We start from the raw sequence: 13568 nt of genomic DNA, 5'->3' as shown, positions 1-13568 counted from the left end.
ATAATGCCGTGGCTGATTCCTGCCATCTCCGGTGTTACCGGCTACCTCAACCCCGATTGACAATCACAATTTGGATCTATTATAAAAGAAGTATAACGCTGGTTGTTTATTTATCCATCAATATCTAACTGGTAGTCTTCATACTGTTTATTTCTCTCTATGTTTGATGTTTTTCTCATGATCTTGGCTACGGCCTGTGCCTCCGGTTACCCCTGGATACTCGCTAACATATGAATATAGACTCTGCCAACCAGATAAAGTCTCCAGGCTTCGGTTATACTAGCAAAGTCCGCATAAGAGAGAAATACCATATCGTTGGTTTCATAAGCAGCGGTACCTATGGGCGAGTCTATAAAGCCGTTGGTAAAAATGGACAAAAAGGCGAATTTGCTATCAAAAAGTAAAGGATCTCTTCATCATTTATTAAGCTAATACTAACAAGAAAAATAACTCTAGGTTCAAACCTGATAAAGAAGGAGAAACAATCCAATACACAGGACTTTCGCAATCTGCAGTTCGAGAAATTGCTCTGTGTACTGAATTAAACCACCCTAATGTCGTAAGACTTGTCGAGATTATTCTTGAGGATCGATGCATTTTTATGGTATTTGAGTATACCGAGCACGATCTCCTGCAGATAATACACCATCATACTCAGCCTCAGCGACATGCCATCCCTGCACCGATGGTGAAGTCAATTCTCTTCCAGCTACTCAACGGACTTCTATATCTTCACTCAAACTGGGTTCTGCACCGTGATCTCAAGCCAGCTAACATACTGGTAACTTCTTGCGGTGCAGTAAGGATTGGCGATCTTGGGCTTGCCCGGTTATTTTATAAACCGCTAAACTCGCTATTTTCTGGCGATAAGGTCGTGGTGACAATATGGTATCGCGCACCTGAATTACTCCTTGGCTGCCGGCATTACACCCCAGCTGTCGATCTCTGGGCGGTTGGGTGCATATTCGCTGAGCTACTATCTCTCCGCCCAATATTCAAGGGAGAGGAGGCAAAGATGGATAGCAAGAAAAATGTGCCTTTCCAACGAAATCAAATGCTGAAAATCATGGAAATTCTCGGGATGCCCCTGAAGCAAAACTGGCCTGGCTTAGCTTCGATGCCCGAATATGGCCAGCTTCAAGCTTTTGCGTTGGGCCCTGGGACAAGCCATATACATAAGCCATCGAGTTTAGAGCCATGGTATAACGCCTGTTTGAAGAACGGTTCATATTCTCCATCATCAACGGCAGGAACTCCGGGGAAAGAAGGCTTTGACCTTCTCTCACGGCTTTTAGAATATAACCCAGCGAAAAGGATTACGGCAAAGGAGGCATTAGAGCACCCATACTTTTCAACGGGTAGCCCAATTACAGCAAATTGCCTCGAAGGATTTGAGGGGAAATACCCAAACCGACGGGTAAGCCAGGACGACAACGATATCCGCACCAGTAGCTTACCCGGCACAAAGCGGAGCGGCCTACCAGACGATTCCCTAACATCCCGGGCAGCGAAGCGTGTACGAGAGATGTGAATCGATGGAACGATAGGTCCAGTAGCTTTTTTACACTGGATTGATGCTGGGTTCATCGATTTATGATTCAAATAACCTCACCCGGCACAAGGCAGGTGTGCTTCAACGATGGAAAAGAGTTGTAACATACGGCTAGAAGTGTCAGCCGCATAAATACATCTGGGGCATGCGGACGCCAGGAGGGAAGTGTCTACAACGCAACCATCTGGATCGAATTCCAAAATGTCGAAACTGGGTGGTACTCCACATGGACCAGCGCTATGAGATTAACTACCTAATAACTCCTCTGGAAGTCATTTATGACAGTGTTAACTACCTGCCGTAGTACGACATAGTACCAGATCTCCTCTAGCAACGCTCATATCATATATCTGGAGAATGAAGCTGATTGTGGGTTCTTAAAACCGCATACCCTGGAATGCAAATATCAAAGACCTTCGATTAGTTCTGTGCAAAGAGCTTTTTCATATATATATATCGAGCCCAGTCTACGCCTCTTCGTTGAAAAGGAGCGTATAATCGGTATTATTCTATTATTCTACATACTCGTACCGAGTACGACCCGGAACAACAGGATAAATGGCCAAAAAAAGCATGTAACTAGTCAGTTTTGCATCTCTCTGGCGGGAAAGGGTTGCGTTGGATACATTTCCATTGCGATTGCTTGCTTTATTGTAACATCTTCTCTTTAATAGAGATTAAGCTATGCCACAAGAGCGGTAAGGGGTTAAGGAAACAAAAACTATAAAACTCTAGGTCTGCAATCTGTATCTCCCAATTAACCATCAATCATCTTAGGCCAGAAGATGGCAAAAATGGGGGTAAAGGAGAGAATGTTTATAGTTAACTGAATTATTGATCCGTGAGGTTTCTCCTTTTCCAGCTTGCAATTCCATGATGTTTCCCCCTACTTCTCGTATAACTACTAATTAGTACAACGCCACCAAGCATGGTCCTCAAACTGGTGGCGTTGCAGCCTATCAAAGATTTAGAGAAGCATTTCAACCAAAGCATTTCGCAACCCTGATCAGCAATGGGTCGTCTTTGGTTCTGGGGTACTAGTGATAGTTATCTTCACTTTGAGCCCGGACTGCTCCGTAGATTTTCTTTACCATCTAGAAACGAATATTTGGGCAGAGAGAGGATCCCCAGTTTAGAGTGGGCTTGGATGACGGGATGAAGAAATCTACGAGAATACCGCTCTGCCGAAGCATGTCCTTGGATGCTTGTTTTTTATGGCAAGCCTTACCTTACGCCGTAATGAATGATATAGGGTGCTGGGAGTAAGCCATAAAATAAAATGGCCAGTAGAGACCTGGCTTGGTCGTCGGCAAGTTGCAACGCTGGGTGTGGGCTGATATTACAGAGGAATGGTATCTCGATAAATATGCAGAGCGATATTCGTGAATTTAGGTCCTATGGCTTCCGTATGCCACCAACATCTAACACTTATAGCAAAGAAGAAACTGAGGAAAATAAAGTTGAAGAGTGTCAGTTTGAAAAATTTCACAAGAATGGCTGTGTTTTGACCAGCTTTTTAACATTCTCCATTATCTGTAATAGCCTTGTGAATGTATCACCCCTCTCATCTTGCGCATCTATTCTTTCCTGCGCCTGAATGGTTTTTATCATGGCCCGAGTGATTGTATCGGCGTTGCTCCATGCATCCACCGACAATTGAGAGTTGGGAAGGCTTTCTGAACTGCACTGGTTCCAGGATAGGCCAAGTGAGTCATGGAGGCGACATAACATGCGCTCGCTGACCTGAATAGCTATAGATATCTCCAAGCTTACTCCTACATAAGATTGAAAGGAGCCCAGCTTTAGTCCTGGAAATATCCGGAGTTCACCAGAAGGGGTGGGATCAATGGCACTTGGGAAAAGGAGAAAGGCGTGGAGGTCCGTAAAGAACAAGGCAAATGCTCGTGCAAGGCGAAGGTAGCAGGAAACAAACAGAAGAATCGTGGAAGTATCGACTGGTGTTTGCTTGCTTGGCGTGAGAGGAGATAATCGGCTGATGCTATCACCGGAGCTGAGACAGGATTCTGAAAACGGGTGTGCCAGCATGTCGGAAAAGTCGTTCATTAAGGCTTCCTCATTTAATAGACATGAGTCGATGTCGGGAATAGTTTCGCTGACAAGTTCCGAACATAATATACGCGGCGAACTATCGCCACTGTCTGAAATAGGCATCAGCTGCCTTATGAGCTCAGTGAGTCTTCGAACATGCTCCAGCATTCCGTGTATTGGATAGTTGCGCAGTCGTGAGAATACCCCCCGTTTATCGTTGCCAGTGCAGCTCCTCATTCTTTGCAGGCAGCACAGCTGATCATACTGTGCTAGCCCAAATACCATAGATTCTCGAACATAGTTATCAGGTGCCATCTCCGTGGTGGAGCATTGACCTCTAGACACTTCGCTGGTTTCCTTGGTATATGGAGAAACTGGTATGTTTTGAGACGTCACGTCTTGCATAATTGGCTTCTCTGTAACTAAAGCCGCCGAGCTCTCCAGGAACGGTATACTATCATTATAAAATGATAGCATATCAACTTTAATATTTGATTCATCTATGTGAAAATCAAACATTCCGGAATCATCACTGGGTGAGTCAACAGCACCCCCCTGGCGAAGAAGGAAGAGTGGTTGAGGGCTTGATCGTAGTGGAGAGCTTGCAGATGGTCGCCGAGGAGCATTGAGAGGGATAATCCCGCCATTTGACTTTAAAGAACCACCAACCGAAGTCGTAGGCGATACTCCTGACCTTGCAGGCCGTCCTATACGATTTGGAGGGCTATAGACGCACGGGACAGATGCACGCCGACAACGTTCGCATTTACTCCCAGGCTCGGTACCATCGGACCGTAAACATCTTAGTTTTTGGGCGTGACATCGATTGCAAGCCAGGCGTAATCGTGATTCAGTTGAACTTGTCTGCGCAGCCTTTCTCTTTTGACCTTGTGGCCTATTGTGGACAGGTTTTGCTGCAAATTTTGGTTCTCTTAACATTGTTTTGGTAGTCTTGAGGGGTGACGTGAACGCATTGGAGAAACTGGAAGGTCCTAGAGCGAGAGGAGGTGACCATATCAAGAATAGCGAAGAAGATATTATCACTCAAGTCAATAGAAAGATGTGCAGCTCATCCAAAGACATGTGCTTTAAATACTCCGTAAGTCCTGAAGAATGGAAGGTAGAGAGCGAACTAAATGCATTCTCAAAAGAACAAACTGAATTAGTCGCTCTGTGGTTGAAGGCGATGGTTTGCTTCCTCCCAGGATTGATCTACATATATTCAAGCATGGTCTTTCTCGTATTGAACGCATAGGCTATTCCAAGAGCATCGGGTTACTCAAAAAAACAGAGGGCGCCTCTGCAATCATTTAAGAGTGGGTATCAGAGTTAACCACACATAAGAAGTCTTGGGTAAGAGCTTGTTTTACTTCACGAAAACTAGCAATAATAACCATTCTTAAGTCCCTGAACAACCCAGGGATTAAGTCGGGGCCAAGAATGCCCAGTCTCTCTCTCCCACTGACAGGCCAACCAATGACCAGCCAGAGACACATAGAAGGGATTGTAAGAGGGTATATATTTTCACTTGGTTTCCTGCCCTCCGTATAAACAGTGAGTAGGAGAACGCCGCTGATAGCCTGAAGGAGCACGACTGAACAGTGAGGTTTTGGTATAGAAGAAGCCCTCTCCTGCACATCAACTTTGTCAGTGCAGTGAAGTTGAATTCCTCGATGGCGATGCAAGCCCCTCTAGCCTTGTAAGTACACTGAAGCTAAAAAGAGAAATACGAACGTGTGAAGCGTCCGGCCTGGATCGGCAACCATGGTTATCGATTTAGCCACGAGTTCTATTTCCCCCAAACATTTCCACGTGTACAAAAGAACATGTACGGAGTACTTTGCACCTATCTGCCCTTGTTGATCCCGTATGATCATGACAAAATGAGGTTGCAGTTGGCCCTCCTCCGTCTATCCTGGGGCGGAGTAGGCTGCAAATTAACCATGGGGTAATGTTATTGGGAGAGCTGAAACACGCACTCTTTCGGAGCCAAAAGCCAGAGACACGATGCTGCAAATGTATGTAAGACTTGGCAGTTAGCTAACGAGTCAACAACCACTCGCAAATTCTAGAATTATGATATTACCTGGCCATATAACGGACCAGTTAATTCCTAAATTGAGTTCGCGGTTCGTATGCTGCGAAGTTGGGGAGGCCATGGGTGACTTGTGCCGTATCCCTTCTGGGTCCGTCCGCCTCCCAGAACTAGCCGGATAATTAACAGCCTCGAAAGGGAGCAAGGAGAATGCATCGTCACGACCATACTCCCCAGCTGCCATGTCTGTTGGCTGTATGAGGAGCACAAAAACACGAGGCTGGCGATCTTCGTCGTCGCATGAAGATGGCCAGCACTCATCCTAGTTAACCTAATTAATAAGCTTATTAGTTAGTTAGTTAAGCTTAACTAGTTAACAAATAGCCAAAAATACACATCAGAAGAGCTGAAAGCTTGGCACGGCGCATCCCGTCTTCCATAGAAGCCAGCGAGTTACAGCCCACTCGCACCGGGTTAAAAAATATAAATATAACTGCCTGGAATTCTCCGTTAGGCCAGTTGTTAATCTATCGTGATATCTTACCTGCGCAAAAGGTTTCCAATTTCCATAACGAGGTATGACCGACACGCCGGTCCTGAGAGTCACATCACTAACAAGCTAGGATATCCCTGTGCCCGCTACTCCGTACAAAGATGGGACTCCATTGACAGAGTGCATGAGCACGATATTGTCTAAGATTGGTTATCTCGAGAAAACTCATAGGTTTCTTGAGCGCTGCACTCGGATAGGGTTGCAAGATTATACTACATCGTGAAGTAACAGTTCAGAAAACGAAAACAAGCTTCTCCCCCGACACTCTTCCTGATTTCACCTCATCCAGCCCCTCGAGGACGTCATACCATGTTGCCTGTTCCTTGATTCTAAGCGGATGCGGCTTCATCTTTTTCTCATCGAGAATTTTCTGGAGGATTTGAGCCAGTTTCCCGCCGAACGCCCTTGTTTCCTCGCTGCCTGGCCGTTCATAAGGTGGTGGCCAAGCAATATCTTTACCGAGCATTGATATGCCCACAATCCAGGTAGCCTTAATGGCCTTCCTAGTATTTGCTGTTGACTCCCAGAAAGGGTCTAAGGAGGTGTAGTGACCGCCAGCACGGCCAATGGCTCCATAGCAGATATCAATCGAACCCTTCGTCGAGATGCAGTCAAGTGCATATTTCAAGTTGTTCCTAGTTGCCTTTTTGATGTCTTCAGCACAGGTTGGGGAGCGATAATCGAAGACTTCTTCCGCTCCGTAGCTCTTGACCAGCTCATAGTTTTTGGGAGAACAAGTCGCTATAGGGCGGAGACCCGCGAGTTTGAGAAGTTGAATCGCAGTTGTCCCTACTGAAGTACTTCCGCCGTAAACAAGAACAGTTTTGGGTTCCTTTGCTGGGCGCAGTATTGGCCAGACATCTAGCTCCGCCAGGAGATTTTGGAACAAGGCTTGGCCAGCAGTGAACCAGATAGTGGACATCGCTCCACCGACAGACCAGGGAACATTTTCGGGAAGAGTCAGGGTTATGTCCGCCGGGGCACTGACATAAGTTGCAAAAGCTCCAGACGAAGGGTCCAGTGGATCAGATCCCATCACTGCGCCGCTAACTCGGTCACCAACTTTGACATTTCGTTTTACCCCTGAGCCCACTGCCACAACAACACCGGCAAAGTCACACCCTCCGATCAGCCCAGGTTTTGAAAACCCAGCTTCCATCTTAGTGTCAACGGGATTTACCGATACCACTGCTGTTTTAACAATAATCATATCTGGCTTGAGTGTGGCCACCTGGGCTTCGTGGGAGACCCGCAAGTTTCCATCACTTCCAAAGGTAAGGGCCGTTTGTTTGTCCGGGAGCTGGGTCATTGCTGCGTTTCGTAGTCTAGATTCTGCAGTGTGACTGGAAAGAAGAGGACAGTGCACGGGTTTTCTCCTGCTTGATCCTTTTTATTTTCTAGAAACGAGAGCAGCTTGGGCAATGCATTATATTTTTCTCTCGTTACACCGTGAAATCTCCTCGGTGCCGGTCATGGAAGCATGGTTGCAATTCAACATCCGAAAATCCCCGAATCGGCGCCATCGGCCATAGATGCAAGGCTCTGAAAGTGTTCTCGCCGAAATTTGAAGTTAAAAATCATGCCCTCTAGAAGAACGGAAGGGAGTCCATTCCAATCCATTCCATTCGTCCCTGAAAGGGGCGGGATCTTGTGCCTTTGCAGATTAGCGGTGACTTATTGTTGAAATCGGCCAAGACCAAATGGGAAAAAAAAAAAGCCTGCAGGCGTTGAGACTAGGTTGCTCCATGTATAATTAAATTCAAAAGAAGGATAATGACAGCTTGAGCTCAAAACTTTCTCAGTTCATCAAGTAAACACTTCTGACACCCCTTGTCGCTGTGAACTTTACAGTTGACGGTTACTGATCCCTTTATAGTCCGATTTCAGTGCCGTCATCTGAATATGTACAATGGTAGCCATCCCTTGCTTTGCCGGCTCACCGATTTCGCCTCCAGTTACTGTTGAGATGAAGCCATTATTTCCTGTTTTTGCGGGAGGTGCCTCCGTAGGCATGCTCCACCACAACGTCTCATGTTTGAGCTCAAAAGACCAGTGCTTATTCTGACCGGGAGATACGAAATCAATTCTGTAGCCCGTCGTGTGGTCCGAGTAGTTTCCCCTAAGTTTTCCGCTGTAGGTAGAACGGAACGATAAGTAATTGTCACTCAAGGAGACACTGTCATCTGAGACCATTTCAAAAAGTAATGCATCTTCTTTCACCAAAGTGGCCCGGGTATATGTCTTGCCGGGATGCAGACGACTAAAAAGACGGAAGAGTGCGAATGTGTAAGGACCCGCGTGGCCTCGAACGTAGGTAGTACCTTCCATCATATCTTGCATAGGCTCGGTAGAACGGCAGTAGTCTTTACCTCCATATCCTTCAAATCGTAGGTTTTTGGATTCTCCATCCTGGATAAATACGAAGTCCACAGTTGCCTTTGCACGAGGAATTGAATGAACCCAAGATAGGCCAGGCCCCATCAACTGGGATTCTGTAGAGTTTTCAATATTTCTCCCACTTCGTTGTTGAAGTGTCAAAGTCCCCCGGATAGTGGGCAGGTTAATGGTAACAGTTGCCTCAGACATATCAAGTGACACTTCATACTGTGCCCATCCTGCATCGCCAGGCTCGTCCTCTTTCTTTCCTCCTACCCATTTCCCGGTGATCTTTCCGTCCTCTGGGATAACTTCCACAACACTCTCTGTAGCGAAAAGTTCACCTGCAATCTTTGCCCCATCCGGCAAGCTGGCTCTAAATGTGGTACGTATTGGGCATTTTCCTAATGCAGCTTGCGTTCCGTCTCGGAAAAATGTCATAGTTACTGCAACATTGCTGGTTGTTAAGTCGACAGCATCGAAGATCCATGCCTCTAAATGAGTTTTGCTCATACAGGCGAGGCGAGGGAAGAAAACGTGTTTGTACTCAGTGATCTGAGGAGCTGGCCCGTCTATCACAGGGTCATGCTGTTTGACATGAGAGATGATGGGTCGTGCGGATTGCATTTCAACGTTGTTGGAAAGTCACCCTTGTTTGGCAATATATGACTTGAGAAGGATGAATGCAGATATGTGCTGAATATGGCAACGCGATTGGAGTAGTAGCTATTCTATAGGTGAAACCGGTTCATATATTGCCAATATTTGAGCTATGATAGCACATAGAGGAAGAGGCAAATTGCGTTGCGGGGTATCCACTTGAAATTCAGGATTTCGGTAGCGAAATTATTATTCAACGCGTGTTGAGCGATTCCCATTCACGGTGTCCCTCTCGTCTTCCACCGGCGACATATAAATATGACACGAAAGTCACCGAACCGGGCTGCAGGCCTGGGTACATGATTTGTAATCTACTCCAAGAATCCTCACACTTAGAAGTATAGGCACGAGTTGCAAGGGCATCAAGATCCCGGAAACTGTCGGGTACCAAAGAAGAATGATTAGCCACGGGACAATTCGATTCCAATCTCGCTCAACAATTCGTCTAGCACCAAAAATGACCTGACCGCCCATATTTGTACTAGTTACTTAAATGAGTCCTTTGACAAGTAAACTGAGAAGTATTCCGCCTGTTGGTGTGATTAAAATAGCAAGAACCCGCGCGATCAACGTAGATTCTTCATACACTATTTCCGATACTAGAAATACTAAGGGAGCTCGCTCCCAAGAGCAACAATGATATGTCGTCTGAGAAAGCTTTCTGACTAATCACTCAATTTCCAAGCTTGCCTGGAATTGAAGGATATAATTCGCTGCCTTTGCCGAAGAGACCCACACCCACGAGTTTTGGGATGCGCCTCAACAGTTAAGATATGAAACCAGGAAGTTCTCGGCAGCTAATCTGATAATTGAAACCATACTTCCATATTTCTCATACAGTCGTATCTATCACCACACTATAGCCGATTGGCCAATATTCGGCTCCCCAAACCCCGCATAGCTAACTACTTATAGGATATGCTTGTTCAGCTGATATGCCTTTCTGATCGGAGATCAACCTAAAAATTCCTCAACAAATCCAACGAGAATACGTATTAATGGCTCATTACGACAGGGATCTCTCATTCAAAAAGCCCAGATGAAGCAAAAGGTAGTGGTGAGATATTCTGTATGAGCTAAGAGGATACATATAGTCAAAGTCAAGCCAAAACAGAATGATACAAATGGGTGGGCAGGAATCATCGATCGCTCTCCACGAATACGGGGAGGTCATCATTCTTTTCTGGCTCAGTACTGTAGCTTGAATGTCTTTTTGAGGACCAAGGAGCTAGAGACTGCCGATGTTGAAGACTCCGATGTTCGGCCAACCTCTTCAATAGTTAGAGCTCAACCTCAAAGAACTGGTAGTTTCGGTCGTGTAACAGATCCCTTGGAGTGTTTACCGCTTGCTGCTGTTACAGCGTAACATTTTTTCTTGCTCGCAACTTTCTTCCAAAAGGGTTTTCAGGGCTCTGGATCTCTTGGTCTTCACTTTTTGCAGTGAACTTTCGTCGTTTCGCCGGTTCCTCTTTGTCAGATGATGTATTCGTGAGTTTTAAATAGTCTTCGCCCTCTCCTTCCTCCAGTGACGACTCCTCTTCTCTCTTCTTTGCCCCACCCACCCGGGGTCTGGCTTTAGGTATCAATCTACACTTCCGAGGGCGGAGCCATTCTTCCATCCCTGGAGGCCAGTAAACCCGACCATATGGGCCCCCCATGTTCGCCTCTTCCGGATTGAGCTTTGGTAGCTGGCTAGTCCCAACGAGCATGTGAGTTTTCTTGGGAGTTTTCACCCAATCTTCCCTGTAATGTGGAATGACGTGGTTTATTTTTTCGAAACCAGGGAGTTTATAGATCTTCATCAGCTCGAAAACAGCCTGTTCTTTATCTTTAGCCTCAATCATGAGATCCATGGTTGGATCACAGGGTGGGAGTGTGGACACTCTGGCATTATGTTTCCGTCGTTGCACTTTAGTTATTGCTTCTGGGGTGGGCTCGGAGTAATGCATCTTTTGTGTTTTCCCTTTTCTTATCCAAGTTGATCTTATCCGATCATAGAGCGTCATTATGTCGAGGGTGCCTTCCCGAATCTGGTCCGGGTCAAAGTGGATATTATGGTGGTGATAGTCTAGGACGAAGGGTATATTCAATTCCTCGCATACGGGTAGAAGGTCATGCACAGTCCAGCTCATATCATCATTCTCCAAGACAATCCTGTCTTTAATATCCTGAGGCAGGCCCAAGTAGGCCTCTCTAAACCGGCTGAGAGTTCTCTCTTTATCCCCAAAGGTGCCACCCATGTGCAGAACCATAACTGCATCACGATCCATCTGAGGCGGTAGATTCAAGAGATTTAGCATCTCTGTATGGTATGTTAAGTCCCTGATAGAATTGCTGATGACCTCTCTGCGTGGTGAGCCAAGTTGAGTAAACTAACCCTTGTTAGTGTCTGATGACTAGGAATGCCCTATAATTCAGATGCATCCTTACCTGGCCAGGGTGAACAGTGAGACGATGACCAAGTTCGGTGGCAACAGCTCCTACCTCAGCTAGGGCCTTGGATGCAAACGGAGCTAGTTTATATCCATATTCTGCATGACTCGCAAAGGGGAACATCTCACTGCTGATTCTCATGAAGCGGATTCCAAACCGTGCGTTCCAGCGGATCATGGTTACCAAATCCCGGGTATTCGCTAAACCCAACTCTTGCACAAATTTTTGGCCTCTGGCTATATCTGGAGGTTTAGTACGGTCTGGACGGTTTTTGGTAGCATGTCGGGGTTGAGATGAGTCTCGAAGAGGGTGTCGGTTTTCAAGAATAGAAGCAATGCGGCAGGTCCGCGAGCAAAAAACCGGAGGATTTGCATTGCGCAGGTAGGTATTAAGGCATGCCTATAAAGGTCAGAAACGGTATTCAGGCCGCAGAGCCGTTATCCGTGCGTGGAAGGTCGAGTGCTTGCGGACATATCCTAATCGGCCCTTCCATGGTAGCGGAAGATAGCCGCTGTTCACAGGAGGAGACTGTGAGGCGGCTTCTTCTACTTCTTCGTCTGCCCCAACTTCACCGTCCCGCTCAAAATCTTCGTTCGCGGCTTGGCCGGTGCTCATGTTCCGACAGTGTCTCTGTGTTCTGTCTTGATTAAGGAGGCAATTGCTACCTTGAATGTTGACGACCACGGGTCGTCTACACCGCAATCTGGTAGAGCGTAAAAGGAAATAGACGTACATGTAACTTCATGAAACAGGATATATTAAATGTGCATAAAAGGTATAGATGTAGAAGTATCTATGATGATACCAACGGTTGGAGTCAGCTGTATGCCATGTCGCCACCGTTACGGCATATTTGGGTTTTACCTCGTTCTACTTTCGTTGCCCCTTACTCCCTTCGGCGTACTTGCTGGACGCCTACTTGTTACATAGAACCGTAGATATAATAAAAGAATCAGTTGTTCTCGGGCAAAGTAGTATGATTCTTTTGTTGTTTGGGGATACCTTAAGGTAGTTAGGTACATGTCAGATCTGGCATCCTGGTTGCTAAATATCATCCTGGGCGAGCACCGGTGACTTACTATCGGACGACCTTTTCATTCCACAAAGCCTCACACCTAGAACATCCATTTATGTGAAGCTGTTTTACATATCCTCCTGGAACGCTGCAGGGGAGAATCACCCTATCTCCACAGCTAAATGCGAGCATCTGGTTGATATTTCTGGATGGCTTAGTAACCAAAGTAACTAACTAGCTCTCCTGAGATTTAGTGAGTGTCAGGCTGAACTCAAAACTAAACTTAAATTTACAGCTATGCTATTGGTGAAAAACATGGAGCTATAACGTGACCCTAGAAGGTGTGGCTTAAAGCTCTTTGACTAATTCCAGACATCTGTTGACAACATCTTTGCGGACCGCAATCGAAGCATCCAGCTCCTCACAACGGAGTAGTTGAGAGATCGTCAACTACCGAATACAAGCACCAGCGTAAGCGCTAGTCGGCAAAATATTACTCAAGCTTTATTGCCCATCCGTCGAGCACTCACAAGAACTCGGGAGATGGCTAGACTTCGGTGACTATGCTTTGAAAATTCTCTTGTGACACTGGAGTTGCCCGTAGTTCATTATTTTTGCTTGCCTCCTCGTGCCTGACCCACTAACTGGAGGTCAACAAGGTGCTGGAACTCATGGATGGATTGGCCGGGCTTGCAAGCACGGATTCGGCATGAAGGTTGTTGTGGTTGTTCCCGCGATGCCCCCATCGCCGGAAAACTCCCCGAGAACGGTGACTTTTGAGTTCCCTCTCAATGCTACTGGCAAATCACCTAGCTAGGTCCCAAAAGCTGGTTTTGACCCATGCTACCGCTGCATTGTCCTTCGAAGCTCTCAGCTGAAAGAAAGGGTAACTTTA

The 13568-nt window shown here is 46.3% G+C and overlaps 5 protein-coding genes across 5 annotated transcripts; 1 reads left to right on the top strand and 4 right to left on the bottom strand.

Moving 5' to 3' along the window:
- Nucleotides 1-442: 442 nt before the first annotated feature.
- On the top strand, nucleotides 443-1531 carry TRV_03726 (uncharacterized protein; the record flags this gene model as incomplete). Its single annotated transcript, XM_003022120.1, has 1 exon — nucleotides 443-1531. A coding segment is annotated over one exon (1089 nt), but the record flags the coding sequence as incomplete, so codon positions are not given.
- Nucleotides 1532-3037: 1506 nt separating this feature from the next.
- Nucleotides 3038-4120, bottom strand: TRV_03725 (uncharacterized protein; the record flags this gene model as incomplete). The annotated part of the gene is made up of 1 exon (XM_003022119.1): nucleotides 3038-4120. The coding sequence occupies one exon, from the start codon at nucleotides 4118-4120 to the stop codon at nucleotides 3038-3040; it is 1083 nt and encodes a 360-aa protein (XP_003022165.1).
- A 2301-nt stretch (nucleotides 4121-6421) lies between these two features.
- Nucleotides 6422-7498, bottom strand: TRV_03724 (oxidoreductase, zinc-binding dehydrogenase family superfamily; the record flags this gene model as incomplete). Its single annotated transcript, XM_003022118.1, has 1 exon — nucleotides 6422-7498. The coding sequence occupies one exon, from the start codon at nucleotides 7496-7498 to the stop codon at nucleotides 6422-6424; it is 1077 nt and encodes a 358-aa protein (XP_003022164.1).
- A 536-nt stretch (nucleotides 7499-8034) lies between these two features.
- TRV_03723 (uncharacterized protein) lies at nucleotides 8035-9192 on the bottom strand (the record flags this gene model as incomplete). Its single annotated transcript, XM_003022117.1, has 1 exon — nucleotides 8035-9192. The coding sequence occupies one exon, from the start codon at nucleotides 9190-9192 to the stop codon at nucleotides 8035-8037; it is 1158 nt and encodes a 385-aa protein (XP_003022163.1).
- Nucleotides 9193-10580: 1388 nt separating this feature from the next.
- TRV_03722 (uncharacterized protein) lies at nucleotides 10581-12273 on the bottom strand (the record flags this gene model as incomplete). The annotated part of the gene is made up of 3 exons (XM_003022116.1): nucleotides 10581-11597; nucleotides 11656-12057; nucleotides 12130-12273. 3 exons carry the CDS (start codon nucleotides 12271-12273, stop codon nucleotides 10581-10583), a joined length of 1563 nt encoding a protein of 520 aa, XP_003022162.1.
- Nucleotides 12274-13568: the final 1295 nt, after the last annotated feature.

Source organism: Trichophyton verrucosum (assembly GCF_000151505.1).
Source record: "Trichophyton verrucosum HKI 0517 chromosome Unknown contig00302_1.f1.exp, whole genome shotgun sequence".
NCBI lineage: Eukaryota > Fungi > Ascomycota > Eurotiomycetes > Onygenales > Arthrodermataceae > Trichophyton > Trichophyton verrucosum.
Note: the sequence above shows the minus strand (reverse complement) of the source record. Positions and strands in the feature narration are given on the sequence as shown.